Here is a 27,971-nt window from a genome sequence, read left to right as displayed (position 1 = left end):
TCAATACGCTGAAAAAATAGGCAAGGCTTCTGATTCTCCTTTGCTTGGCTTGGTGGCTTTTGCAGGCATCAAATAAAGAAGATTTTTCCAGAATCTTGAGTTATAGGAAAGAGACTTACCAGCCTTCCATTGCAGCACTCTGTGGGATTTCAAGAGCTTGACTGACTGAGGCAAGAATGAGAACTCACTTGCAGGTGTAAATTCAATTAAGATTATTTTAATTTTTCTTTCCACCAGTGCTTCGTGGAGTTCACTTTCAAGTTCATACCTGACTTCATTGGACATGTAACTTTTACTGAGGACAATGATCAGTCTTCGGCTTTTCTCTATCAGTGAATGGATTTCATCAACAACAGCTGAAAACACAAGACATGTTGTTAATGGAAGCAGACTGGAAAGGGTGAGCATGTAATAAAAAACTATTTTGCACAGTCTTGTTTTAAAAGAAGCCATTTATTCTTGATTTTTATATGCCCATTGAAAACAACCACCTAGGGGCAGTAATAATAATCACACTCCCGGCTCTCACTCTTCTTTTAAAATTTTACCCATATTAACTCATTTAATCATCATTGTGACCCCATGAGGAAGGTATTGTTATCACTCCCATTTTATTAAGCCAGAGCACAGGATGGTCACGAAAATTCCCCAGAGTCACAAAGCCAGTAAATAGCAAGTTGACTGAATCAGCTTTTGAAAAAAATATCTCTACTAGGTTTCTGTCTGGCATCCCCTTTGTTACCTCCTCCAGGCACCACATCCCTCTCAAATATGCATAACTTGTACCCAAATTTTACTGTAATTTGCCTTGAAACGTGTGCTGTGGCTGTGTGTATTTACATATTAGTAAAAACATTGAATTTCCTATGATCTGATAGGAAAACACCCCAAAACTCCTCTTACTTATTCTTTCCTAACTCCCCTATCTTCTACTTTAATTTTCCCACCAACATCAGCGCCATAAAGAACAAGCATTCCTTGTAAGAATTGTCCTGTGTATCATTGTGCAAACATCAAGGGTTAAATTAGAAACTGGTTCCAAGGAATAAGTGTTCTTTCTGGGGGTTGTTTCTAGATCAATGTCTCAAGATAATGACAATGCTCAACTTGACTCGGAAAACAAAATGTCCAACCCTTCTCTCAGAACTTTGCAGAAACATGAGGCAGAACAAATATAGTCCAAGAAAGAGATGATTGGCAGGCAATACAATAGTTTGTTTTTCCACTGTGAGGTAATAAGGTATTGGTTAACCACATTAATCTGGTCAACTAAGAACCAAATATTGACAGGTCTGGTTACTTCTGTTCTAAAGAACCTTGCTCATTTATTTTTAAGGAAAAAGGGAGAGCCATCTATCTATATAACTGACCGACTCAACTTTTGAAAAAAGAGTATCTCTACTAGTTTTCTGTTTTGGCATCCCCTTTCTTACCTCCTCCAGGTACCACATCCCTCTCAAATATGCATAACTTGTAACCAAAATGTTTTTCCAACACCCTGGGCAAAGTCTCCACAGCGAAAGTGAACTCTTCTGCATTCTCCGAGCAACCATCTTTTAGGTAAGACACAAAAGCATCATACGTTTTTCCATCTAGGAGATAAAATTAACTCTTTGAATTAATATGTAAATCAAAGTTGTTTTAAGTAAGAGTTGATCTAAAGTCATAATTAGTAAATATAGAATCATTAAAAAAGGAAAGTTAAAAATAGCATGGCCAAACCTCAGTCGCTAACCAGACATTGAATCAAATGTCTTTGTGAAAATCTACTTTAAGACTCATGCTGATATCGTGGAAAGCTGGAAAGAAATATAAACCATCAATCAGGGCCACAGAGGGATTTAAAGACAAGAGTAGGCCAAGGAGCAGGAACGTGCCCTCCTTCCAGGAGTGAAAGCGAACCTCACCTTGACTCATATCATTCAATTCTACCAGTATCCTAATCTCTACCCACCAAAGGGCTCCCTAAAAAGAAAGATGGAGGCAATGCTGAGTCCCTGTTCTCTGCACCAGGAAGAGAAACCATAGAGGTGATTGAGACAGTATGCTAGCAGAACACACACTGATGATTTAAAATGTTACAGCAAGTCAGGTGTCAAAAGGAAAACTTCTGACCCATTGAAAGGTTTTCAGTGGTCCCAACATCTGCCCCTACTGAACTCTTGCTACCGGAGCAGTTTCCAGATGGCCAACAGACAGATTTGGCAGGCAATGTGTTACCTACATAACAAAGGTCATTCTCCTTACAACAACTACGCAGTTTCTCTTCAGCTTGATCTGATCAACTTGAGGCAACAAAGGAGACAAGTGCAATAACTTGGGAAAAGTCACAATCCACACATTAACAGATGAAAAACAAAGTAAAGCAGAAAGACAAAGTAACCTGGTCAGAGAATGAAGAGGGATCCCAGTGGACCAGCTTTATGAAAGGTGACATTTTGGGTCAGATCCTAAATAATGCAACTAAGGCTACTGGGGATGGGCAAGGAAAGAAGGGACGTGGTAGGGGAGTGTTCTATCTCTATCTCATGAAAACTGGGTAGCGGCTGAGATTTATGCCTGGCTTATCAGGATCAATAAATTTATGACTTGCTTTAATAAATTTATCGATTAATTTTTAACAATTTATTTATTATTTATCATTTATCATACTATTATGGAATTATTATATTATTTATTATTAATCTTTATTTAATGATTAATAATTGCCCATAATAAATTTATGAATAAAATTTGATAAATGTAATAAATTTGAATCTTTTGTTAAAATATAACCCAAATTACATTGTTATATCATGTGAATGTACAAATATGTAAAAACAAATCCCATCATTATGTATAATTCACCAATAAAAAATATGGAAAAAATATGGGATGAAATTATTATCGATCCATGTCTTTTGTCGGGTCACAGCATTTAAGACCACCAGCCCTGTCCAAAATCCTCAATAGTATTCACATTCACAAAACAACACTTTCCACTGGCCAAAATTGGCTCCGTCCTATTTCATTCCGGATAAACAGCTCGAGTCAGAACCTGTGGTTGATGTAAAGCAATTGCTTTACAGAATTTCATGCATATGAAAGATAGAAAATTTTATAAAGATTGCAGAGTTGGGTGCATATTAAAAATAGGAAATGATGTTAAAAATAAAAGTGGTTATTAGTTTAATTAGTAAATCGTCCACCTGATGATTATCCTAGATTGCTATACCATATGTTTATTTATTAAGAGCCCGTGCTTCCATTAGTATTGTCATTGATGAAAATAGGCATTATATAACTAAGCACCATTTACTACTGATTGTAGGAATTACTGATGGTGATTGTTTTACATTCAGTTTATTACTGATCATAATAAAATGGGAAGACAATATAGTCAAACATGGATTTCTATTACAGTGTAGCTCTTACCTGTGAAGAATTAGTTTTTTAAGTATAAACTGCTTTCAATTTTCTTTTTTCAAACAACTCTCTTCTTGTAATATAAATCTGCAAATCTATGTTACAATTTATTGTAAATCCAGGTAATGAAAGATTTAACAGCTTTAAAATTTGACAAAGAGCTCAAGATAAGAAATGTGTTAAAGCTAATGATGATTTTTTTTTTTTACTTCTAAATAAAGGAAATCATCATGTGAGGAGTATTTGAAAAAAAACAAGTTTTTAGTTATATCAATGCCTCTTAAGCTATGTGTGGTTAAATAGTATGTTTTAATTAAATTTGTTTTTCTTGTTGTTGTTGATTAGTTGATTTCATTTCCAACCTTTCAGAAACCAATATTAAACACACTCTTGGATATAACAGCAATAATAAACTGCTATAAAAGTTTTTATTTTTATCCTTTAATCTCCATTTCTGCCCTTTTCATGGACTGCATCTGCTGACAGACCACACTTTGAGTAGAAGTGATTTAGAGCACATCTCTAAATGTCTCTGTATAGTGCTGTGTGGAGAGCTAAAGTATGAACAAAAAAAAGAAAGTCTATAAATCAGATCAAACACACTAGAAAGAAAAAAAAAATCCTAGATAAAAATCAGAAAGACAAAGAGTTATTAATGCCTTTTCTAGGATAAATACCAGTTGATTCTAGCCTTGACAGTGCAGGAAATACCAAACACAGACCTTCCAGTTTTCTGCAGCCTCTCGCCTCATAGCAAAATCAAACACACATGCAGGCTGACTTTGCTAGTTTTATGTCGTCAGACTAAAAGTCCTAAATGAGACAAAGAAATTGATAAAAATTTCAAAGGATCCAATATAAAAACTTCTTTTACCTGGGGTCCGTAGGTAGAAAGCCCTTTGTACTTTAAACCCCAAATCCAGAGACCAAAAAGATATAGTAGAGTCTTCCATATAGCACACCAAATAAGCAAAGTCAAAAGACAAATGACAATATGGGAATATTTACATTTCTTATTATAGAGAATAGGCAACTAAAAAGCTCCCAGAACAGTGAACCAATTAAAAAAAAAAAAGCTATCAGCCCAATGCAAGAAGAAGAAACAAATGATATGAATAGGTATATTGTAAATGAAAACACAAAGAAGTCTTAAACAAATGAAGAAATTGTTCATGCTCTTGCATAATAAATGCAAAGGAAATTAAAACTATACCACAGGGACACAAGTCACCTATCAGATTAGTAAAAATCCAAAAGGTGGTGGTGGGTGAGGCTATGGGAAAAAAAATGTACTCTCATTCTTTGAAAGTGGTAATAACAGTGGCATGGAGGGCAAAGTTCTACCAAAATAACAGCTGTGTCTTCCTTTTGTATTGCCAGGAATATGACTTTGGGGAATTTTTTTCTTCCAATCACTGCACATGTGGAAAGCCATTTCTCACAGAATTTCTGTAGTAACAGACAATTGGAAACAACCCAAATACCTGTCAAATAAACATGAGGACTTCCACAGACATAAAACACTGAACAGCACTTAGAAATAAGGGGCATATATACAAAGTGATATGGAGGAGTATCTAAGGAATAATAAAGCAGATTACAATAGTACGCACAATAAACCAAGATTTGTTTTTTGTAAAAGGGGGAGTGAAACAAGAATCCATATTAATATTCAATTGGGTGTGTATCAGTGGGGCAGAGTGGGAATCACAGACATGGGACAGGGCTGGGCAGGGGATGCTCAATTGTGTAATTTCTTAGAATTTTGGTGTTTGAAATACATGAAGGGTTTTTTTTCCCTACAGCCAGACAAATATATCTATAAACAAAAGCCAGTAAAATCTATTAGCTTGATTTTTTAAAGCTCAGTAATTGTAAGGACTTCAACTCCTTTTAAATACAGGGAAACTTGGTTCTAGAGTCCCCAGGTAGACATAATAGCAGGTAAGACTGGTAATTTAGGAGACAAAAATCCAGATAATTTGGCTTCTAGTTTTGCATTCTTACAGGTACATTATACAGCCTCCTATTCCAGTTCAAAATAATAAAACATAACAATGCAATTCCATATAAGCAAGCTTTATTGAGTATGTGCACTGGGTGAGATCAGTAAGTGGCATGTCAACAAAGGCATCCATATGTGCAGCTCCTGGACCCAAGTGTCACATGCAGGACAGGACATACATACGTGAAACAATTAAAGAACAATTTTTACAAACATACAAACACAAGCAATGGTCACATGATAACATGCATGATGGAGGGTACATGTGGGGTTACTTTTTCATGGAAAACCTCTCCTACAAATTAAATCAACAGTACAATCCAAATAAGATGAAGGTCAATGTTTCCCTATTGGGTTTACTAACTTCATCATGAAATAAGAAGTCCCAGCGTTATGACAGTTGTTACCTTTTAGTGTTTCATCTCTTCTCATTAATTTTCTATAAAATAGAGCCAAGTCAACTCTATAGATGATACCCATAATCACTAGGCACACTACCACCACTGAGATCAAAATTGCTACAATCATTCCTCCAGTGAAGATGCCACCTGGGATGTCATCTTTGCTTGCTACAAAAGAAAGAGAAAAAGAAAATAATTAATCCAAGAAATATCACCAGCATCTTCCACTATCACATTGTGGTTGTCAGTTTCTGCCCTTCTCACTAATTCGGGTATCCACCCAAGTTCACCCACATTCCATCAAACAACTCAAATGTCTGCTGTTAGTCTGCAGTACTCATCTATTCAAATTTCTAAAGAATTGAAATATGTATAAGAATATTCAGAAACCTGACCTGAAAACATTATAACATACTCTGCACCTGGAGAATTCAGATTTCTGGGACAATGATAAACTAGGGTGAAATACAAAGGACTCAAATAGAAATCTCCGTTGGTGTTATGGTTTAGATGTGAGGTGTCCCTGTCCCCCAAAAGCTCATGTGTGAGACAATGCAAGAAGGTTTAGAGGAGAAACAATTGGGTTATGAGGGTCTTAACCCAATCAGTGAATTGATACCCTGATGGGATTAACTGGGTGGTGACTGAAGGCAGGTATGGTGTGGGTGGAGAAGGTGGGTCTTTGGTGGCATGTTTTGGGGGTATATATTTTGTATCTGGCCAATGGAGTCTCTCTCTCTCTGATTTCTGATCTTCATGTGAGATGCTTCCCTCTGCCATAGTCCTCCACCATGATGTCCAGCCTCACCTTGAGCCCTAAGAAATGGAGCCAGCAGTCTATGAATCAAGACCCCTGCAATCATGAGCCCCCAAATAAACTTTTCCTCCTCTACAATTATTCTGATCATGTCACAGTGACAAAAAAGCTGACTAAAATTCAAACTGAAAAACCTTTTGGTAAGCAGAAAATGGAAAATGGAAATGCATGGTTTTGACAGAACCCTGGACTGAGATTATCTGGGTTCGCAGCCTTGGCTCCATCAATTAGTTCATATCAGAGGCAAAATCATAGAGACTCCTCAATCTTAGTATTTTCATCTTTAAAAATAAACTAATAAATAAAGTTATTGCTTTCCTTACAGGTGCTGTTTGGGGGAAGATATTATACACAAAGTAGTTAACACAGTGCCTGGCACAAAGTCCTCAGAATTTGAGCAAAATTTCATTAGAAAACTGCCTTTGGGGAAAAAAGTTACATTTCCTAGAGTACTCAGTTTGGGCTCATTGTATGAGATAATGCAGAGGAGTACAGAGAGTGAATTAATTTTAACAACCATCCCACAATGTGGTGATAGTCATAGGTAGACATGTTTTTCCATATTTCTGAGTATTTTCTCCTCAGAGTGGATTCTAATTTTCTCGGAGTAGATTCTAATTCACAGAATGCAAACATGTTTAAAGTGTTTGCCATCTTAAGCAGCACAATATTTAGTGATGACCTTTCGGGTAAAATTAACTTTTAGGATGCAAGTAAGCAACTAAAGTTATTTAATAAGTGTATCTGAATAAAGTCAGGCCCTGGAATTCCTAAACCTTTGAAGGGTCTACATAGTCATGACTGTGACAGACACATACACAAACACGTACACCCAGGCCCACACTTTCCTCCAGGGGCAAGGGTGGGTTGGGAGGCCCTAATTCCCCAGCCTATATTTTTGAGATCAACATAGGGAGAATTGATCAGGGCAGGAGGAAGGAAGAAGGACAGTCCTGCACGGAGGGTGGAGGTGACAGGTGGCCAGCAGGCAGCCAGGAATGCAGGCAAGTCTGTGTGTCAACCAGGAGAAGCAGATTTGAAAGTTTCAGCCTTGCAAGTGCACGAACATGGCAGAGGTACCCGCAAGGGAAGGGACCTGTCGATGTGAAGAAGAGCACCAATTCCAGAGTCAATCAGTTCTGAGTTTTAATACCTTTACTTGCTGTGTGACCTTGAGCAAGTTTCTTCAATTATAAAAGCTTGTTGTTGAGATGGGGTGAAATCATAGAAAGGGCTGAGCACCAAGTCTGTCACAGAATCAGCATGCAATGAACGTGAGCTTCTGCTCTTACTGCCTGTGGGAGAACAAGGGCTTCCCAACAGGGTGCTTGGGGAGATGCAAAGGGACCCTGGGGCAGCACAGAGGGTCCTGGCCCTTGATTCTCTCTGCCTCTCCCTTCTGCTTCTTGCAAAAACCGAGGCAGTCATTTCTGTGCCTTTGGTCTCTGCTTCTTTCTCTGTGCGTGTGTGTCTCTCCTGTCCTCTGTGTGTTCCTCCCTAGCTCCCTGTGTCGCTCTCCCATTTCTGTCTCTCTGTGTTTCTGTCTCTCTCTGTCTCCATCTCTCCATGTCTGTCTGCCTGTCTCTGTCTGTCTTCCTCTCCATCTCTCAGATCCTGACCTTTCCTTACATATCCAGGGAGATGGGGGAATGAGCAGTAAGTTATGACAAATAGAATGAGAAGATTTCTGGCTCAAGCTACAGCTGCACCTGAGCAGTCACTGGACCAAAGGCCCAGAGTTCTGCTGTGTTGGTAGATGATGGAATGGACGACCCTGGAGCATTGCATCAGGTGGGCACTGAAAATGCTGAGAATCCCACAGATGAGGACCGTCAACTGCCCACTTGCTATGTCCTGGAGATGGCCAGGAAGGAAGCCTCAGTTAAGCTTTCTGAATTAGCGACCACCCCCAAGGGCCAGCTGAGCCCAGGACCCTGCTACAGGAGGCTGGAGGAAGCAATTATGCCTGATGTCCAATGGGCTCCTTCCACACTGATCTGCAAGCTCTCCTCTGGTTGTTGTGGGTGTGAAGGACTGGGTGTGCAAAGGCTGATCTGACTGCCCACCCTGAGACCTACCAGCATCTGCGTGCCTGAGCTTCACCTGCCTCCCTGCTCTGTCTACCTGGTCTCTGTGGTTTGGAATATGACTGTGAGAGCAAAGGTGTAAACTCTGTATTTTCATTCTGCTTGGGATCACGACACAGAGAATTCCAGCAAGGGCTGAGCACTAATCCTGCTACCGAATGCCTGGGATGTAAGATAAATCTTGTCACCTCTCAGAAGCCTGGTTCTACTACAAAAAAAAAAAAAAAAAAAAAAAAAAAGAGTGTCTAACTCAGCAGCTGTGTGCTGTTTCCACAAGCTTCCAAGCTTACCTTTTCTCAACAAGATGAACATACTGGTGTCTGTTTTTTCCTGATTGACCACAGTGCAATTATATGAAAAATTTAGATTGTTTTCCTTAACTTTCTCAATTCTCAGTATTTTTGAAGCATAAGATTTGCCTTCTGAGATCCTGTAAGAAGAAAATGATATAGCAAGAGGCTTTATTCATAATCAGCAAATTTTACCCAGGAGAGGGAATTCATATTCAAAGGCAGGTACTACATTGACTATATCAGATCTTCTCATTCTGGTGGATACTCTTAAAGTGTGAGCTACAATAAGCCTCCTGCTCTCCGTAGAGCATCATAATCAACAGAAACAGTCCTCCTGAGACCAGCTGGAATGATGTTATCAAGAATCTAGAATTTAAATGCCAGGAAGATAATGATGCAAATTTGAAAGTACAAGAAAATATTCTAATTATCAATTATTTTTCCTATTTCTCTCCTTCTTCCCACAAAGTGTTTTCCACTCATTCTGACAAGGCAATTGTATTGGGTAGCTTTTATTACTGTAACGAAATACCTGGAACAGGTTACTTTATAAAGGTAATAAGCATATTTAGCCCATAGCTTTGGAACTCTAAAAGTCCAAACAGTATGGGCCAGGTTCTAGAAAGGAAACCCCTGAGCTTTATCACACATGATCCTTTTATCTTAGGGATCATGTGTGCATTTCCACGTGTATTCCTCTCTTCTCCTTATAAAGCCACCGAAATCAGTCATGGGGACTCCACTGTAATGACTTACTCTAATCTAATTGCTTTGAAAACATGTTGCTTCAAAATACTACTGTTGGTTTAACTGTCTTCCCTATCAATATCATCAACAAGACTGGGAATTAAACTTTTGCAGGAGTTCTGAACACAAATAATATACAAACCAGAGCAACTGTAAACTATTGTGCACGATACAGATTCATATCCAGAGTATTCAATCACTATTCTCAGATACCATGGGCACAAGAGAAATATCAGCTAAGCTGTTCAGACACATCAGAAAATGGCTTGAGACAACCACTGGTAGCAAGCTGTCTTCCTCTTCCTCACATGATCCAAGCTTTCCTTTCACTGGTGTGACGCAAACACTCATGACATGTTCACTTCCTCCGTGCTCTGAGGGCATGTGAGGCAGCACACTCTTGTGTGGGTCCTGGGACATGGAGCCCCACTGAAGCCTCTGACTGTCTCAAATACATCTTAGAACACAATTCAGTACAGAATTTTCAGAAGCTTCAATCCAGAAATACCATCTATCTCCAACCTATGAAAAATCCATAAGTGAGACACAAAAGGCTTAGGGAAGCCACAAGGGATGACATTTAAAGCCTGTGCAGACTACTCTAAGACCTTCTGCTCTTATAGGTTATGTTTCAATTCTAAGTAGCCTGGTGAGTTGTTCTACTATCCCTCCAAATATTAGAAATGCATCATTAGAAGGAGGAAATGTAAAAACTTCAATGGAGGATGGTTGCTGAGGATGAAACACCAGCAGGAAAGCCATGCAATTAATTCAGCTAAATTCTACATGTATTGGGCACTAACCATGTGCCTGCTCTGGAAGACCCAGACCTTGCAGTGCAAAGAACTTACAGATCAGTCACGAGGCTGACAAAGAATATGCTAAAAAAGTAAAAATTCAGGAAAAAAAAAAATCAGAGTGCAGCTTAAGTGATAGGTAAGATCACCACTTCCTGGACCCCAAGGAGTGTACTCATATAATAATTAATCATAACAATATAGTCCAGGGTCATTCAGATGGTTAAAACAATCATCTGTTTAGTAGGTTTTGTTGTAGTAAGTCTGGCCATACTTTAATGTAAGAATATAGATTGTTATAGAGGTATCCCACAAAAGCTTATGTGTGAGAAAATGATAGAATTTTAGAGGTAAAATGATTACATGATGAGAGGTATAACCTAACCAGGAGATTAACCAGCTGATTTGGATTAATTGGGTGGAAGCCTCAGGCAGGTAGGGTATGGCTGGAGAAGGCAGTTCATTGGGGGTGTGCCTTTGGAATAGATGTTTTGCCTGTGGAAAGTGGAGCTTTCTCTCTCTCTGTTTGCTGTACCCCTCTGCCATGATGTTCTGCTTCATCTCAGGCCCAGACCTTAGAGTCAGCAATTTCCTCCTCTACATTGTTCTCATCTGGGTCTCTGGTCACTGGTCACGGTGATACAAAGCTGACTAAAACATAGACTATTTAAATATCAGTATGTATAGGATTTTGGCACATTGATAAAAAATGAAGCACTGAACACATTTTTCAAAATCCCAAAACAATGAATCCTAGGTAATTGCTCTTTTGTAAGAAACAAAGTACAATCCCACCTACCTAGGACCAAAATAACCACTATGACAAGGTGATGCTAAAAACCCCCATGGACCTTGTTTATATAACATAGATGTGGGCAATAAATTTCTTCATATTTCATCAATCTAGGGTATGGAAATCATAATGCTAAAATATATACATTGGTTGTAATTTAAACTAACCCCAAACACTACATCAACCACTTAGGAATTCTGCATCTTTTATAACATGTATGTGTGTGTGTGTATATATATATATATACATATATATATGTATATATATATATATATATATCATGATTTTCCTATCATATGTATTATGATATATTATATATCACATAATGCATACCATGTTTTCTTTCCTTCCTCCTGTATATTACTAAATTGGTCCATTTCTTTCCAGACGCTCCAATAAATTATGTCGTTTTCATTCATCAAAGCCGAGCAATTCAGCTGTACATTTTTTCCTAGATAAAAGTTGAAAACCACCATTGCAATTTTAGAAAATCATATTTCCCAGAGGTTTCAAATTAATAAAATCAATGAATGTTAACTCAATGTGAAAAAACTGCACTACATTCCAGAAAGAGAGCAAATATGCTTTGCTTTTAAATAAAAAAATAAATAAAAATAAAGTAGAGGAATTGGATAGCAATGACAGCTATGAACTGAATTATAAATATTAACTTTTAAATCAATTATTAAAACACAGGGTCATTAGTGGACTTTATGTTTAGTACATGATTTATTAGGTACTGTCAAGTCAACTTAAAGAAAAACAAAATTAATGAGTTACAAAAATTAAGTTAACTAAAAATTAAAGTTATCAGAGTGCAGGGGAAAATAAAGAGAAATAGCCCCCAAAAAAAGATACATAAAAAAAAGCATAGTCAAAAAAGACATCTCCAAGGGTGAGCAAAGATGATCAGCCATTTTATTCCATGAGCAATTTGTTTGGGTTTGGGATAAATAGAAGGAATATCATAGAGATAAGAGAATCCAATGGAGATTTTGTCAGCTGCACAGGCTTGCAGGATTATTGCTAAAGCCTTGGGTAGCATCAGAGGCCACAAAGACTGTCATCCTTGTGGTACTTAGGAAAGCAAGTTCCACTCTAGGAAAAGGCCCACAATAAATACAACTGCAGTGTTCTCCCCCACCCCCATTATTGGTAACCCAGAACACTGCATCCCAGACACCCTAGCTCCATTATTAGTGAACGGAGATATTCAGCCCCTCATTCTGCCTATCTAACAGAAAAAAAAAAGAGTCATAGCAAGAAAATAATGCAAGCTTCATTCATTTTGTTTGTTTAATTCATGAAGATCAATAACAATAAATAATTAAAAGACACACAAAGAGGAAGAAAACGTGACAATAATCAATAGAAAATATAGATGATAGAAGCAGGTCCAGAGATGATAAAGACTTAGAGTAACTATTTAGAAGAAAACAGAGGAAACCATGAACAAGTGAATGAAAGATTGACATTTTTAATAAATGAGAGTAATTCATTTAAGAAGGATAAACATTTTCATATCAGGTTTATAACCAACCATAATCAGTAATTTCTTAAATATAAAACAATGTACTGATTGGACTTCAAAAAAGGTCCAAAGATATGCAGTTTATGTGAGACAGAATTTATGTATAAGGACAAAGAAATTTCAGAAATAAATGGATTTAAAAATAGATAAAACAGGTCAATCCCCAAACCAAAAACACTGTCTTGATTATTTCATACCAGAGAGCCTAGGCACTGAGGAAGGACGCATTATGAAAGCTACAGACAGACATCGCATAATGATGAAGGTGTCAATTCAACAGGCACAGATTTATATGTGCCCATATTCTATCTTCAACACAAAGAAAGCAAAATTTCACAAGAACCATAGAGCATGTAGACAAATTGACCATCACACTTAGAAATCTTAATGTATCTTTCTCAGAAAGAGATAGAGCAGGAAAACAAAAGATGAGTGAGGGTATAAATCATGTAAATAATGTCATTAATTGACTTAACTAATTGACACTTAAAAGTGAGAAAACCTAAACCTGCAAAATACATCTTTGTTTCAGCTACACTTGGAACATTCATCAAAATAATCCCTATCCTGGCCTTTCAGCAAATCACTATTAATTTTAGAAGGTTAAAATGATAGTCTCTAATCATGGACCATCATGAAACTAAATTGAACATCAATAACAGCAACATGACTAGAAAATCCTCCAGACATTTGGAAATTAAGAACAAAAATAATCCATGGATTAAAGAAGAAATCACAAGGGAATTATTTTTAAAAATGTTTGAAACAAAATAGTATTACATATGATATACCAATTCTTAGTAGAAGTAGCTAAAAATAGTACTCAGAAGGAAATTTAGGGCATAAATTGTACATACTATTAGGAAAGTAAGAAAGCAAAAAGTCCACCCGGCCCATGCCTGTAATCCCAGCAGCTTGGAAGGCTGAGGTAGGAGAATCACAATTTCAAAGCCAGTCTCAGCAAAAATGAGGCTCTAAGCAACTCAGTGAGACCCTGTCTCTAAATAAAATAGGAGATAGAGCTGGGGATGTGGCTTAGTGGTTGAGTGTCCCTGAGTTCAATCCCCAGTGCTAGAAATGATTACATGATGAGAGGTATAACCTAACCAGTAGATTAACCAGCTGATATGGATTAATTGGGTGGAAGCCTCAGGCAGGTAGGGCATGGCTGGAGAAGGGAGTTCATTGGGGGTGAAAAAAAACTGCACTATATTCCAGAAAGAGAGCAAATGTGCTCTGATTTTAAATAAAAAAAAAATAAAAATAAAGTAGAGAAACTGGAAAGCAATGACAAGCCACCAAACTATGAAATGAATTATAAATATTAACTTTTAAATCAATTATTAAAACAAGAAAAAAGCCGAAAATGAGAGGAAAGAAATAATATAGACATGGACTAGAATCAATAAAAATAAAAAGCAGACAAAGTGCAAGTACAGAGGACATCTTATCTGATAGGCTCCGGGCATGTGTTATCATATGAACTACTGTGACCCCCAATGTGAATCGCAAGCTGTGGACTTTGGAAGCAACGACAGAGACTATTATCCCCACTCTTCCACTTTCCAGAGGTTTAAGTCTAGACAGGTGACTTAGCCTTTCTGTATATCTGTTATTTAATCCATAAAACATGTCTAATACCCCTCTGAGTTGATTAGAAAATCCAATTCAAATAAAGTATTTCAACCACTTAGCCAATACCTGGGTTAGCACATTTAGCAGATGTGAATTTCTGCCTTTTTTTTAAAAAAAAAAAAAACAAAACAAAAAAAAAACAACTTTCCTATTTGAAAGAAATGGCTCAACTGGACATGTTGATTCATAAGATCTGTCAAACAAATCCTAAATTACAGTTGATGTGGCCCATTGATTCAAAGTGAATTAATTAATTGAATATTCAAAGCACAAAGCCATTTGACGCATCTCCCCAGAGTGTTATCACCAAATTTTCCTATTTAGAAATGACCATGGAGACCATTAGGGAAAAGCCACACACAGGGTGACAGAAATCCTAGTCTAAAAACCATAGACAGTGCCACAGTCTTTTGAACAGACGGATCATTTTAATCAGTCTAAAGATGGCAACATTCAAAGACATGCTTTTCTTGATTTTGTAGTGCTAGTGCTCTTCACCAAATATGGAGTGTGTTGTGCACATGATGTCAATTAAAAATGAATGAGATTTGCCCCTTGAAAACCCAATTATGCCCCATACTCATAAATGCAGGAAATATACATATTAAAAATATACCTAATTCCACTTCAACATAATTAATCTTTGGTCCAATAAGAACGGGAGCCATATTCTTCTGACCTAAATGTGAAAAAGAAAATAAAAAGGTCAACTTCTCTGTCACTATAGGCTCATACCAGTCCCCCATATCTATGGTTTGCTTTCTGCAATTACAGTCTCACCCAAGGCCCACTGGGGTCCAAAATTATTAAAAAGAAAAATCTCCAAACAGTTCATACAATCTGAATGATGTCACTCTCAGGTGCCAACCCTCCTTGTGCAGGACACAGAGAGGAGATTCCCTTCAGTGTCTTGTCCTGGTGACTCACTCGGCTCAGCCCAGCCCCAGCCCTGCTGGTGTCCACACCTGAAAGTCCGCTTCTACTTCTGATCCTGAGAGATTTCCATCCCTGACTAGAAGAATACAATGGTGTCCTGCTTGGCCCATCTGGTCATGCTTAGATAGGAGTGCGTCACCCAGCAGCCTCCCACTGTATGCTAGCGTGCAGCCTAAAGCAGCTGAGAACTGCAGAATGCTGAGAAACACCACTGTCCCATTGACTGAAGACAAAACGTTAGAGAGAAGTCAAGCAGCCCAGGGTCACAACCTCACTGTCATGAAGACGGTAAGGGACAGTTCAACTAAAGCAGCTGGTGCCATCTCTGCCATTTAATAATAGATATTCCTGTTGCTTCTTCAAGGAAGGAAGGAAAGAGGTGGTGATGGGCAGAAAGTGAAGATGATTGGGGGAAAGAAGAGGGGGTGACAATATCGAGGGGCCAGAGGTTTATAGGAAATGAAAAAATATACCCATGAGAAAGTAAAGCTCAAGGATTTATAGTAGATAATGACAATAGAATTTAAGACGTTGGAGTTTAGGAATTCAGGGGTGGGATTCCCAGCTAATGGCCACAGTGAATAAATCCCACTCCACAGGTAATGAGGTCATGAGGGCTGCACTTTAAAAACCGATTAACATTATCATTGCTGGAGTGGGTTGGTTGTTGTGGGAGTGGGATCCTAGTGGGAAGGATGAGTCCACTCCCATTTTTCTCTGCTCACACATGCTGGACTGCCCTCCTCCCTAGGCATGATGCTGCATGAAGACCCTCCTCAGATGTGGCCCTTCCTCTGGGAATCCCTAGCCTCCTCCAGTAAACATCCATCATTTACCAGGGGTCTACTCTGTGGTACTCTGTTATAGCAAAGGAAGTGGACGAAGACACGTGGCCGTAGGATTTTGTAGACAAGATGAAGTGAAGGATGTTGAGATGAGGAGATGATCCTGGATTATCCAGGTGGACCCTGAATGCAATCACAGGTGTCCTCAGAAAAGAGAGACAGAAAGGTCACAACATGATGGAAGCAAAATTGAGAGAGAGAGAAGACTCAGTGGTCCTCTGCTCTTGGTACTGAAGATGAAGTGATATGATCCAAGACTTGCAGATGGCCTCTGGACGCTGGGGAACATTCTCCCTTACAGCCTCCATAAGTGGCTCAATCCTGCTGAAACTCTGATTTTAAGCCCAGTCAATCTACTCTGGAGTCTGACTTCCAGAACTGTAAGATGATAAATATATGCTACTTGAGGACAGACACTAGGCTTGTGGCACTTTGTTACAGTAGTAGCACACGGGTATATAGCCATATATGTGGATAGTTGAAGAGGAAAGATTTTGCTAAAGTTGATATGTTACCAATATTTCATGTATAGCTAATTAAAACAAATTTTTAAAAAAGAAAGAAAACTGAACCCACAGATTTGGCTGGATGAGTTACCCACCCAAAGTTTTAGTTTTCCAGGATGGTGGGAGCAGGGGTCGGACATAAGTCCAGCATGGACAAATCATCTATCTTCAAGCAACGGAAGAAATTTTTATGTTAAGAAGGGACCAATCTTTGAAGTTATTGAAATCAAGCAACAGTAGATAGAAGGTGCAAGAAGGCATGTTTGAACTCAGTGGGAAAATAAACAGACTGTCCTGTAATCAGATATTAAAATCTAGGCTAAGCTTCTGTGCGATTTGATGATTGCCTTGGAAAATCCCAAGAAGGGACCAGAAATGACCAATTATCATCCACACCACATTCTTCATAGAATGAGGTTTAGTTAAATGACTCTCAGGTCCCTGTCACTCTAAAATGCTGTCCTTTAATTTTTCCATCATACATAGTCTGGGGGGCGTGGCAAACCAGACCATGTGTTACCCTCCAACTCCTAGTAGCACCCATGTGCCACTCACAGCTCAGTCTATCAGCCCTTTCCTAGAACATCCCGCCACTTTGTGATGCTCTCCCACAAAGACCCAGCTCAAGTGGAGCCCCCTGCATCTGTCCTTCCTGCAGCTCCTACCACCCTCGGGCAGCCTCACAGATGCTTCACAGATGATGGCATCTTTCTGTAGCTTGTCGGGTCTTTATATTCCCTGAAAACAGTGTGTAACTCTCTCAATTCTGTATGTCCCTGCTTCCCTGGCCTCTCCATACTAAGTACAGTTTTTGAAAATAGAGGCCCTCCAGAAATATTTGTGTCCACAGTAAATATTTGTTGTGCGTAAACAAAAGTTAAATGACCCCAAAATTCTACAATTTACTCAAATTATAAATAAAATACAGCTGACTTCTGTGAGGTTGGTTCACCCATGTATCCTTTCGTTCGCTGCCCCAATTTAAAAAAAAAATTCAGTCAGGTGGCTGGGAACCAAAATGAAGATTTTGAATCTTATTAATTTTAACTAGTGACATGGTCACAAGCTCAACAAAATGAGCTCTGAGTTCCTAGGTGGCCTTCCAAGAAAGATTCTGGTTTTTTTAATATAATTTTGTTTCTTCCCAATTCTGGGATTTCTCTTACCTTCAGTTACTATTATGTTGTAGGTTTTGGTGATGTTATAAAATTTTCCATTATGATAAAGAGAAAACACACAGGAGTAAAATCCCTGGTCACTGAACTCAGCGTTCTTCTTCATAAATAGGCTAGAATTGTCTTCCGCTAACTTTTCACAGTTCTGTTTTTTTAAAAAAAGCAAGTTAAAATATTTTCAGTAAGCAAAGACAATATTTGTATTACAATCATTCACATTTAAAGCTTAAGATCCTTAGAGAAAAAAGGAAAACTGAACAGAAATCAGCAATTACTGAGAAAATGTCCCCGTGACTTGATCTTGCTCCCATTGGAGCAATGAAGTGTGACCCCCATGACCTTGTTATCCCTGTCTTGTCCTGGGAAATGGAGCACTGGGGCACCATAACCACTGTCCGCATTTTATTTTAAACTATATTTTACGCACACACACACACACACACACACACTACAACAATAATAGCAAAAACACATCAAAGGGCTGGGGATATCACTCAGTTGGTGGAGTGCTTGCTTCACATGCACAAGGCCCTGGGTTCAATCCCCAGCACCTCACACACACACACACACACATATACACACACACACAAATACCACCACCACCCCCAAATAATCCATTCTGTTCAAAACTTTCTGCTCAAGCCTGTTTCAAAAGGTAACACTTCATTCCGACTCTGTGTACTAAGAACTAGGCACCCTGGGAGTAAGTACTAGGGATAAGAACACAAGGAGAACAGGGGAACTGAATGGCTGACCCTTACCGGGTGACATTCTTCCTGGAAATACCAAATAAGAAGGACCTAGACTTCTCCCTCAAAGCTGGTCAAAGCTGGTGGCCACTGTGGCTGGACCCAGACAAAATAGGCTTGTGTAGCTAGTACCCACAGGGGTACCTCAGAACAGTAACATGTTTCTGTGTAAGTCAAATTTTTATAAACCCAAACTGATTTTTCCAGGATACACATAATATCAGAAACTCCAATTAGCCCTTGACAAACTGAGTGTCCGTGTTCTCCTCCCCTCAAACAGGTCACAATCAGTCCACAGGACGAGAACACTTAGCCTCTGTGTCAACTGTTTAGCTAAAAACATCCTTAGGATGCCCCTTTCCTAAATGGGGGTATCTGTACCTTGGGACTTTAAAACCCAATATGTTGAACTTACTGATTTTCGTGAACTGTATAACATGTGGACCTTCGATGGGAAACAGAAGCAAGTCAACTGGGGACTGACTCAATGTTTAGAAAACATGTCAGGTAAGAGGTTTCCTTGAAAAATCCAAGTAAACAGGGTAAATCCTTTGTTGCTTCAAGTTTCCCAGCTCTTTCCTATTCAGACCACCCACTCCTGAAGCTCTTCCAAGTTTCCATGATAGAGTCAGATTATTCATATTTATTCTTTAGAAACTATGTTGTTGGAGTTGTGCAAGTGCTTAGATGTGTGTGTATGTTCTTTACACACAACACACAATACACACACACACACACACACACACAAGTATATATAGAATCTCTGTAGCATTGTTTAAAAGACCTCTTATAACCCAACAAGAAAACGGTATAGCAACTGAAAAAGAGAAAATGTACAAGCTGTCCACAAAAGGAATAATATGATATAATAAGCATATTAAAGTATTTAATTCATTATTAAGAAAAGAATAGAAAAAAATTACTAAGACTTTCAGAAATTTTCCATGTCAGATTTTTCAATTCTGAAAGCATCATTTCCCAGTTTGGGGTAGGTATAAGGAAGAGGAATTCTTATACCAAGTGTGGGGACTTATACTAGCAAAGCCTCCCAGAAACTAGTATGATATTGTGTATCAAAAGTCATAAATATGCCATCAACTTTTGATCCAATGATATACTTTAGGGATTTGATTGTAGACAAATTATATAAACACCCAAAGACCTATGAAAATCATACTCGTTTTTAGCCTTTAAATAAGAGAGAAAAATTGGGAATGTACTAATGTCTAATACAAGGGGATCTGTTAGGTGAAACCAGTGGAATCCTCTATTTGGAAGAATGTTTAAAGATGTAGACGAATAATCAAATACAACTTTAGTGAGTAAAAGAGAGACACTAACAATAGAACAAAGCACTTTTTAAAAGTAGATGTTTACACAGAAAAAAAAGTGGCTGGTGGGATTATGAGTGATTTTTGCTTCCATTTTATATTTTTCCATCTTTTAACTTTATAAAATAAACTTGTAATTTTAGGAAAAAGAAAACACATGCACTCAAGTTTTGAATTTTAAGTGTTTGTGACAGAAGAAAATGAAAAACTTAAACTCACTAAAAATTAATTAACTGAAGGAGAAGGAAAAGGAAGGAAGCGCTGAAGAGGGCAGCTGTCAAAATTGATTGGACAACACACACAGAACAGAGAGCTACTGGGCTACACACGTTGTGTACGTTAAATCTTCCCAATAACCCTGCAGGGACACCCCACTCTACAGGCCATGCGAGCTGTGTAGGTTCAGAAGGCTTGTCTGTTAGGAGACCAAAATGGTCCACAGCCACCAGATCTTCACCTGGGAATTTTATCTTTGCTATCATGTTGTAAGCTGAAATACTTTTCAAGTGTTACCTTATATAATGATGTTTTCTTGATCAGTTTCTGATAGTAATCATTTGTACATGGAATCTCCAAAACTTTCTCAACTCCCACAGGTTTGCTAGTTACTTGTTTTTCATTAAAACAGCTGTGTGTGTTTCTTCTGGTGACAGTTAATGTCCGCTCCTGAGTATCATTTCTATGAAATAAAAGTGTAAAGGCATTTAATAATTATGACAGAAACCTTATAGCTATCAACCACCTTCCCTGTTGTCATTGATCCTAGAATTTGTTCCTAATTTTTGTATAAAGAGATTGATTCATTGATTGTCTATACCCTACTTTGCCTCCTCTTATTTCAGAGCAGCAAGAAATTTAACAATAGTCCTAGGGTGAAAGATAAAACCCTGAGCAACACACACACACACACACACACACACCTGGCTGTATCTTATGGATGTCAGAACAGCAAATGTCTAAAACTTGGATAATCTTTATTAAGGGACAAAAACAGAGAATCCTAGGTCAGGATGGGAGGGTAGCCTTGTTTTCCTGAGATCTATAAACTCCTGGCAGTTTTCTGAATGAGTAAGTATACACATTAGGTTTATGGGTCTCAGGGCAGTGAGTTCTAATCCCTGTCTCTTACACTGTTGAATCACACAAAGTCTATTATGGCCCTCAGCACATCTATATGAGCCCTTTACTGAACAAAAGTGAATTTGAATAGATTTTATAGTGGTTCCTTCTGATCAGAAATGAGTAATTTTAAAAAGAAAACGTTTTGGGCTGGGGATGTGGCTCAAGCGGTAGCGCGCTCGCCTGGCATGCGTGCGGCCCGGGTTCGATCCTCAGCACCACATACAAACAAAGATGTTGTGTCTGCCGAAAACTAAAAAATAAATATTAAAAAAAAATTCTCTCTCTCTCTCTCTTAAAAAAAAAAGAAAACATTTATAGTCTGACGTTTGCTTACATTGCACATGTGATATGTATATCCATACGTGATGTGATAGACCTGTATACATATGAATCCATCTCCCAAATACAGCAGACAGGTGCTGTGTGCCTGACCAACGGGCACCCCACTTAGGCTCTCCCGGCTCCCCTTTAAGTCTAGAAGAGGCTGGGAGCAAGACAAGGCTACCCCCAAGCTCCAGATGCTGTACCAGGCATTTTCCCTATGTTCAGAAGGAAGAGCTCAATCTCAGAGAAGTTAAACCACTGGCCCAAGGTCACACACCTATTCAGGGTGAGGCCAGATGGGAATGCACATCTGGTCAGCCCCAAGGGCCAGGAGTGTTTTGTACAATCCATGTAAATCTGGCTCCTCACTTTGGGCATTCCTTGTCTGAAGATGGTCCCGTGCTGGAGAGGGTGGCAGGCGGTTGTCCCAGTTAAATGCAGTGGGAGTCAGTGGCCTTGAGACATAATGGAGCCGCCTGGCCCTTGAGAAGGACTCAGACTCCCACTGGCACCCTTCTCAAGTGTTTGCTGAAGTTTCCCCAACTCCAGCCTCACTAATCTGGAGAGAGAGATTATGTCCAGGTCTCTCTGACCTGTTGCTTTTAAGGAACAGACATGGACAAGTTCTCATCTTAGTAGATCATGCTCTTTACCTGGGTAGTCCACCTCCTAACACTCAGGAAACTGACAGAATGAGTGCTCGTCACACGTGCAACATTACACTGCAGACGTGGAAAGAAGCAACAGGCCACACTTGCTACAGAAGAACTGGAGGCTGACGTGAGGCTGAGGCCAACTGACCCAAAGCTGTGGACTCTGACCCCCTGCTAGGTGGGACCACTGACTGCACTCTGCCTCTGAGCTCCCCCTCTGGCCATGCACAGAAAGGGCTTAAAAACCTCCAGTCCGCTCTCTGGGGGGACCTCGCCAAGCCCAACTTGCTGCTCATCAACTCAGGATCGAATTAATAGTTTTTAAAGTGTGCTTCTCGCTCTACCTTCATTTCTTTGACTCTATCAGAGAAAATTCTTTCTTCTGGAAACCTTTCCTTCTTAATTGGTTTCCTCCTTAAAATATATTGGGACAGACCACTGCAGGATTAAAGTATGGGTCCCCAGAAGCATTTGATTATTAGTAAATGCAGTCCGTTAAGAATTAAGGGATTACAATTCCCATGGGAGAATTCCAAGTGGAGGATCTGCACATTGAAAGCAGCTCCCACACCAAACTACAAAAGCTAATGCACACCTGAGTAGACACACACTTGGGCATGTACATGCATGCACACGCACACACACACACACACACACACACACCTATAGTAAAACCAGGACGCTGCTTACTGATTGCTCTATGTTGAGCACCTCTATATTTTCCACCATCCTAAGTGGCCTAAACAACTCACTCCCAGATAGAACCCAACCATCGTCACCCTATTGTGAAAGATGCTTCTCCCCCATTGCTTACTCTCACATTTTACTCATCAGTCTCCAACAACTTTCAAAGTTTGTCACCAAGGCCACTCTGAGCCACCCTGTTTTCTTGCCCTCTCCTATCCAACCCCTGAGTTTCCATGCCTCTCTGACATCATCTCTCTAGCTAATAACTCCATGTGGCTTCCTGTGGTGAGTTGTGTTCTCTGTACTCCATGTCACATCTCCAAGTTGGTCACAGACAACGGGTTTGTCCCCTTGGTTTTGACGGTTCTGCCCTGCCCTTGTTCCTGTATTCAATCAGGGTTCGGAAGTGTTTGGTGTTCTCTTCCTCCACCCAATTTACAAGTACCGTCTTCAATCTTCCTTAACCTGCTCTGAAAAATCCAGTCGTGACCCATTTTCTGCAATTATCACTCTTTAAAAGGTCACATGAAATGCACTGACTTTTGAAAGAGTTCTGTAATTTCTTTATGACTCTTGGGAGTTTCTATGTATAAAAACAAAAAAACCATGACCTCATATTGTGCAAAACCACAGGAGTGATATCGAGGTTTCACTGTGATATCTCACCCTGCTCTCAAAGACGGGGTGATGATTGTCAGGACTCTCTCCAGTGCAAAGAACGAGATTTCTAAAAGAACTCTGCTATATGTGACACCACAGTGACACCACTCAGCCAGCCCCGAGTTATTTTTTCAAATCTCTAGATAAAGGCATGCATAATGTGTATATGTGTACATATATGTGTGCACATGTTTCTGTATGTTCCTGTCAACAGAACCAAGTCCTGTAACAGTGTTTGACGTATTCAATATTCAATGGATTGCTCTTGTTTCAGAATAGTTGCATTTCTCCATTATTATTATCCTGGCATAATCTCAGGCTATAGCGTGAGTACACTATGGAGCCCTGTCCCTGTTCCCCTTCATCACGAGCTCAGGGCTGTAGGGTTTTGGTTGGCTCTTGAACACACACCTCCTCCTCTAGCACCGCCATCTGGATCCCAGTGAGCCCTGAAAACTAGAGTACCATGTGTCTCCATCAATGCCATCCTCTCTGCCACCTGAAGATGCTACCCAGGAGACTGACCCTGTTCAACCTTCTCTACACATCAGTGTCATTATGAAGTCCTAGCCATTGATTTCACTTCACCGGGATATCAGGCCCCCAGGAGCATCTGACTTCTAAAACCGACCTTTACTCAGTCTGCACTAATTAACAAGGATCCCTTAACAGGAAATCTTACTGAAGTCTTTATGATGACTAAGGAGGAAAAAAAAGATTATTCTTTTCAATAATGAAATATTTTTTTCATGTGAGATTTCTTTATAATTGAGTGGCTGAACAGAGGCCGAGAGGACTGTGAAGCAAAAAGATATACTTACCCCATTTGGGAAAAATAAGAGCCCTGGTCTTCTAACTCTAGTGGCCAAAATTCCAAAGTGTTGTCATACATAGTAATTCTGGGAGAGCTGCTTGGGTTCAGCTCAGTGCGTCCGTTCGACTTGCTGCTTTTGTACCATCTTACAGAGGTTTCCTCATTTTCACTTGTGTGTGAAGAGGAGCAATGTTTCAGATAAAAGGGTTCCCCTTCCACCGCGCTAATACTGGGCCGTGAAAAACACGTTTCTAAAGATAAGTAAAAGAAAAGGGAGAAAACCAAAAGCCAAATGAAGAAAGTAGCTTTTTCTCTTGATGCGTGAGGTGAAGAAGCAAAGGTTCATAAGAAAGCTCTGAGAATTCTCAGTGTCGCCGTCCCATGGGTTCTTTATTTTTAGCATCTGTCTTTCGAACACTATGAGGGATAAGACACTTTGCAGAAGACAATGAAGACAAATCTTCCAATGATCCCTCCTAAACAGGAAGGTGTGAGAACCTAACCTACTACAGCAAGAAGACAGACCTGACAAGTGCCATCTTTCAAAAGAAAATTTTGCACAAGACAACTGAAACCACAGGCCATGGTGTCGCCACACCTACCCCCAAAGCATCCCTAGCCAGGAAGTCTCCATGCCAAAGGAAACAGATACCTAGAGACCTTCATCTGCATCCTCCGAAATCTCACCAAGCTGGTACCCAGCCGGCCAGTTGACCTGCCCATTTCCTGGGCAGGTGTGAGGATGGTTAAACGTATTCCTGCAGCTTGAAGTGTGCACAGGGTTGTTATTTCTGTAGGTTACCATGGGGATAATCAAGAATTGATTAAAATAGTATCACTCCAAATTCTGGTATCCGTCACTTCTGCTGTTTGGTCTCCTGTTCGGTCTCCCTCCTTCTTTCTCAATTCGCCCAGATTCTCTGGCCTTAGAATTTGATCTGATCTGCTCAGAGGGTAGGTCTTCTTGCCACTCTTGTACTCCTGGGAGTTCAAACCTGGCTTTAGTGGCCCTTTCTCATATCCTGTCCTCTGGTGGCCCCATGGTGGCCTTCATCCACATTGGGAAAATGAGAATCTTTTAATCGAATGCAACTTTTCCCTGAGAACATGGACAAAATGCTCTCTACAGCGACAGTTTATTTCTGAGAGCAACAGGCTGGTTTTAACTCAGCGTCGTTGACCACAGCGTAAAGAGGAAGTGGCCCAAAGGGTAGAAGCACTCTTTGAAACCGTGGATATCAAGTCTATCTCAAAGTTCAAGAGTTAATGAGCATCAACCAGTTCTGTTTAGTGGTTGTCACATAATCTCTGTTTTACATTTAAGTACTTCAACAAAGAAGGTGTGAAAAAAATATATACGAAACTCAAAATATGGCAAGCCATTGACAGTTCATTTGCTTTCCTGTATTAGAGTTTTGCATATGTAATAAAATGCAGAATCATATCAGATTTGCTCTTCTGAGTCTGAATTCTTCTGTACACCACTCTGTCTGTGACAGGCACCAGGTTGCTACATGCGGCAGGGATGTGTTCTTTTTTCATTGTTATGCAAGTTGTGTTACTATTTGACTATTAATTCTATAAATTGAAAAATACTAAGAAATTGGGTTATTAGAGAAGTGTCTACAGGATATCTGGGTTATTCCATGTTTTCCAAGTTTTGATTAATATTTTAAAATGTTTGTAAAATCCTAATTAGAATAAGTTACACTCCATGTATGTATAATATGTCAAAATATACTCTACTGTCATATATATCTAAAAAGAACAAAAAAATTTTTAAATGCTTGTATAAATATACCTGTGTTTTGATGAACATATGCTCTCATTCCTCTTAGGAAATAGTTATCATTTGAAGAAATATAATGCTGGTTTGGAATAGTGTTTGTAGAAATGAGTGGAGTTCAGGTGAGTGGAGTTCAAGGTCTAAGAACAGTATTCCCATTTTTCCATGAGCAGGGTCTATGAATCCAGCAAGGCCAATAACCTGTATCCTTTGGAACAGTCTTGGGTTTGGACAAGCATAAGATTTTTTCACCTGACTTCAACTAAGTTAAGTGACTTCTACAGGTAGAATAGTGCTATGTCTGCCCCCAGTTACCCACTAATGGAAGGTCCTGTCCAACTATCTGAAAACAGGAAACTGGGACCCTGGCAACATTACACAGCAGATCTTAGAGTTGTATTTGTGTCTGAAACATCCTGTTATGGTTTGGATAAGAAGTGACCCCAAAAAAGCTCATGGTGAGCAATGCAAAAATGTGCAGAGGTGAAGTAATTAGAGTGTGAGAGCTATAATCTCATCAGAGGGTTAATCCTTTTTATGGATTAATAATTGGAAGGTTACTGTAGGCTTGGTTGGTGGGGTTGGAGGAAGTAGATCATTGAGGGCATGCTTTGGGGGGATATATTTTATCCCTTGCTTCTTTCTTCAGTCCAGAGTGGTGAAGTATGGAAAGGCCATGGACTAAACCTCTGAAAAAGTGACCCCAAAACAAACTTTTCCTCCCCTAAGTTGTCCTTGTCACGTATTTTGGTCACAGCAATGCAAAGCTGGTTAACATGTTTCATAGTAACTGGGAGCAAGTTTGTTAGTGCATTTGAACAGAACATGGGATCCATGCACACACCTCTTCCTGCACCCTGCTTTTCCACTCAGTACTTTCTGACAGATTATTCTCTATCAGGAAGAGAATATTTACTTTGTTCCTTTAATGTTTGGAAAGTACTGCATTGTATGCCTTGGTGCCATCACAACAATACAGGGCCCATTTAAGTAACCATACTCAAGACTGGACCTACGTTATTTGAAAGTATCTACTAACTCAGCTAGACCTTCAGCCATAATTTACCAAAGTAGATGTTCCCTTTTCCTGGACAATATATCCAGGCAAAGTCTCATATGTGCTCCCACTTTACCCTCCAAAGCCTGAGGGAAAACTTGCCATCCAATCATGGAACTCTTCTCCAAAGAATGGGGTTTCAGAATTCTTTTCAAGAGGGTTGAGGCAGAGGGGATTTCCAAGTAATCATTATTAATAAGTTTAGAAAACGTACTTGATATCCACCTAGAAACCTACTTGTCTCCCTAATCTAACCCGTCTCTTTCTTGTTTATTCTTTCTAGCCCCGATATTGTTTACACATCTATAAGGTACTTATTATTTCCTAAGGAATCAGATGAATCTTTGCATCCCTCTAAGGAAGGAGTTGGTGTGTACAAAACTTCCTAAAAAAATCCATAATAATAAAAATAGTTGCTTCCTCCTCAGTTTCAAATAACATGAACCAAAGTTTCTTCTCAAATGTAATTTATTTCAGGACACAAGTTTTTACAAGCTTGGAGAACTAAGTCCTTTTTAAAAAAATATTATCACATGGATCTTTTTTTACTTGATTCCATTGTTATGCATCTTTTATTCTTTACCTCAGAGACACCAAATAGTTGTCAACTTTCTAAAGTAGAATTTTAAATCAATACATTTTGGTAAACTCAGCATTTTTAGTAACCACCCCCACCCCCACCCCAAAAAAGACAAAATCCCGACATTCCCTCTAGATTACTAACAAAGTTTTTTTTTTTTTTTTTTTCACAACTTACCTGAGTCGCATGTAACCATAAGAAGCAAAAGAGTCAGGAATAATCCTCCACAATGCAT

The 27,971-nt window shown here is 39.2% G+C and overlaps 1 protein-coding gene across 1 annotated transcript; it reads right to left on the bottom strand.

The window, feature by feature from the left end:
• Il18r1 (interleukin 18 receptor 1) lies at positions 1-27,971 on the bottom strand. Its single transcript, XM_076832805.2, has 10 exons — positions 27,914-27,971; positions 24,321-24,564; positions 20,567-20,732; positions 17,965-18,118; positions 15,128-15,190; positions 11,679-11,796; positions 9,006-9,145; positions 5,818-5,979; positions 1,434-1,592; positions 1-356 (listed from the first exon to the last, which is right to left on the bottom strand). Exons 1-10 carry the CDS (start codon positions 27,969-27,971, stop codon positions 1-3), a joined length of 1,620 nt encoding a protein of 539 aa, XP_076688920.2.

The sequence above is a fragment of the Callospermophilus lateralis genome, chromosome 14 (genome assembly GCF_048772815.1).
Source record: "Callospermophilus lateralis isolate mCalLat2 chromosome 14, mCalLat2.hap1, whole genome shotgun sequence".
Classification (NCBI taxonomy): Eukaryota; Metazoa; Chordata; class Mammalia; order Rodentia; family Sciuridae; genus Callospermophilus; species Callospermophilus lateralis.
Note: the sequence above shows the minus strand (reverse complement) of the source record. Positions and strands in the feature narration are given on the sequence as shown.